Consider the following 1,991-nt stretch of genomic DNA (forward strand, 5'->3'; position numbering starts at 1 on the left):
TCATCAATGGTGATTCTTTCTATTAACACCCCTCTTTCCCATGCTTTTTCTCTTCTTATTTAAAGACCCTTTCTCTCTTCTTCTTCTCTATCTAACATTTTCTTGGAACCCAAGAAGAGCTCTCTCTCTACCTTCTATTACTAGCTAGAATTCATTTTTTAAATGGCAGGAAACAGTAAAGTAGTTTTTCAAGATTTCTTTCCATCGATGATTGAAAGATTAGGAGCCGAAGGATTTGTTAGGGAACTCTGCAATGGGTTTCGTCTTCTCATGGATGTCGAAAAGGGTCTTATCACATTTGAGAGCTTAAAGAGAAATTTCATGCTTTTGGGGTTGCAAGGCTTGAGTGATGATGAGTTGATATCTATGTTGAGGGAAGGAGATTTAAATGGAGATGGGGCATTGAATCAAATGGAGTTCTGTATTCTCATGTTTAGATTGAGTCCAGGTTTAATGAATGGATCGAGAAGGTTGCTTGAAGAAGCTGTTGCAAATGGGTTGTAAGCTTTTTTCTATGTCAAAAAGTTTATAGATTAATATTGTCTTTCATGTAATTTGGTAATAGAGTACCAGTATCACCAAAACCCTCTTCTTCTTCTTCAGATCTTTATTATGTTTTGGTTTGTTGATGTTATATAATGGAGCAGCTTGATACATACATAAAAGCTTCCTTCTCAAGTCCATTTTGAACTCAGTCTCAATGAAGAACTACAAGTTGTGTACTAAGCACCAACCCCCCCCCCCCACCCCACCCTGGAAAATTATCTGCTCCATTTTCTGCTCGGTCTAGTTTTCTAAGTCCCTCTAATAGGGGGGTGGACCCCATCCTGGGTAGTGTGTTCGAACAGAGGGTAGGGTGGTCCTTTACCACACCCCCCCCCCCCCCAAAAAAAAAATTTGTTTCCTTTTGCTGGGAAAGAGTATTTCAGAGTTTTATAAATAAAAGGGTAAATTACAGATCACCCCCTGGTTTTCGAAAAAACTCAAATCCGCCCCTCTACAGTTATGGTGTTAGTCTGCTGTTAGTTATTGGTGTGTAAAGACTATTTTATCATTGTACTAAAACATTAGAATTCAATTTACAATACTACCCTTCCTTCATCTTCAACCTTAATGGACAGCTTCTTTTGGGTTAAAATCAAAGCTTTCCGCCATCTGTAATGGCGGTTCTTTAAAATAAAATAAAAAATCTCTGTAGGATGCAAGTTTGAAACTTGATGGAATGGACAGAGAAGGGGTGAAGTGATTCGTGAAACCCTAAGATGTAAGCAAGAAGGTTGGGTTTAGTGGGAATTCCACATAACTTTTGCAAAAGATAAGATTTTTAATAGTTGAATCGGTGGAGGAAATTAGAAACAAAAACAGGAAATAAAACATAGAGAAATTTAAAGCATAAATAGAAAAAATTGAAGTGGGAAAAAAAGTAAGGAAAGAGACGTCCGCGACTCCCTCGAAATATGCAAGCACAAGCACAAATTGTGGGAGAAGAGAGGAAGTAATGAGAGATGTTCATGCTGTGAATCTGTTCTCAAGAACGATGAACTACATGTACTGAGACCTCAACCACCCCTCGCCCTGCAGAGTGAGAGTGTTGATGGATAGGTATAGATATCTGAATGCATAATCTAAGTGAACTCGAAAACAATTGATGAGGCAGAAGAACGTACAAAAACAGGTTTTGACTCTTGAGTGTTTACTGCAACAAGGAAAAAGCAAAAAAAAAACAGAGAAGGGAAATAGAAACCTTAAAAAAAATTAAATTAGACACAATCCCTAGGAATTGGGCAGTATCATGAGATCAGACACAATCTCCCCATTGTTGGCCGAGAACAATGGCATTTTTTTTTTGAAACCCCTCTAACCCGCAAGGGTTTTCAGATTACAGCAATAGTAGTTATTTTCGGTATCCTTCACCGTATGAGTTTATCCCTTCGTCGAGAGTTGTACGTAGAGCAGGTGGGCACTCCGGTTAACTGCTATTTGAAGGTTTC

At 38.4% G+C, this 1,991-nt stretch overlaps 1 protein-coding gene across 1 annotated transcript; it reads left to right on the top strand.

Moving 5' to 3' along the window:
* The first annotated feature begins 23 nt into the window (after positions 1–23).
* On the top strand, positions 24–562 carry LOC122648472 (calcium-binding protein PBP1-like). The gene has a single exon (XM_043841674.1). It carries the CDS (start codon positions 163–165, stop codon positions 502–504), a length of 342 nt encoding a protein of 113 aa, XP_043697609.1. The 5' UTR covers positions 24–162; the 3' UTR covers positions 505–562.
* Positions 563–1,991: the final 1,429 nt, after the last annotated feature.

The sequence above is a fragment of the Telopea speciosissima genome, unplaced genomic scaffold (genome assembly GCF_018873765.1).
Source record: "Telopea speciosissima isolate NSW1024214 ecotype Mountain lineage unplaced genomic scaffold, Tspe_v1 Tspe_v1.1268, whole genome shotgun sequence".
NCBI lineage: Eukaryota > Viridiplantae > Streptophyta > Magnoliopsida > Proteales > Proteaceae > Telopea > Telopea speciosissima.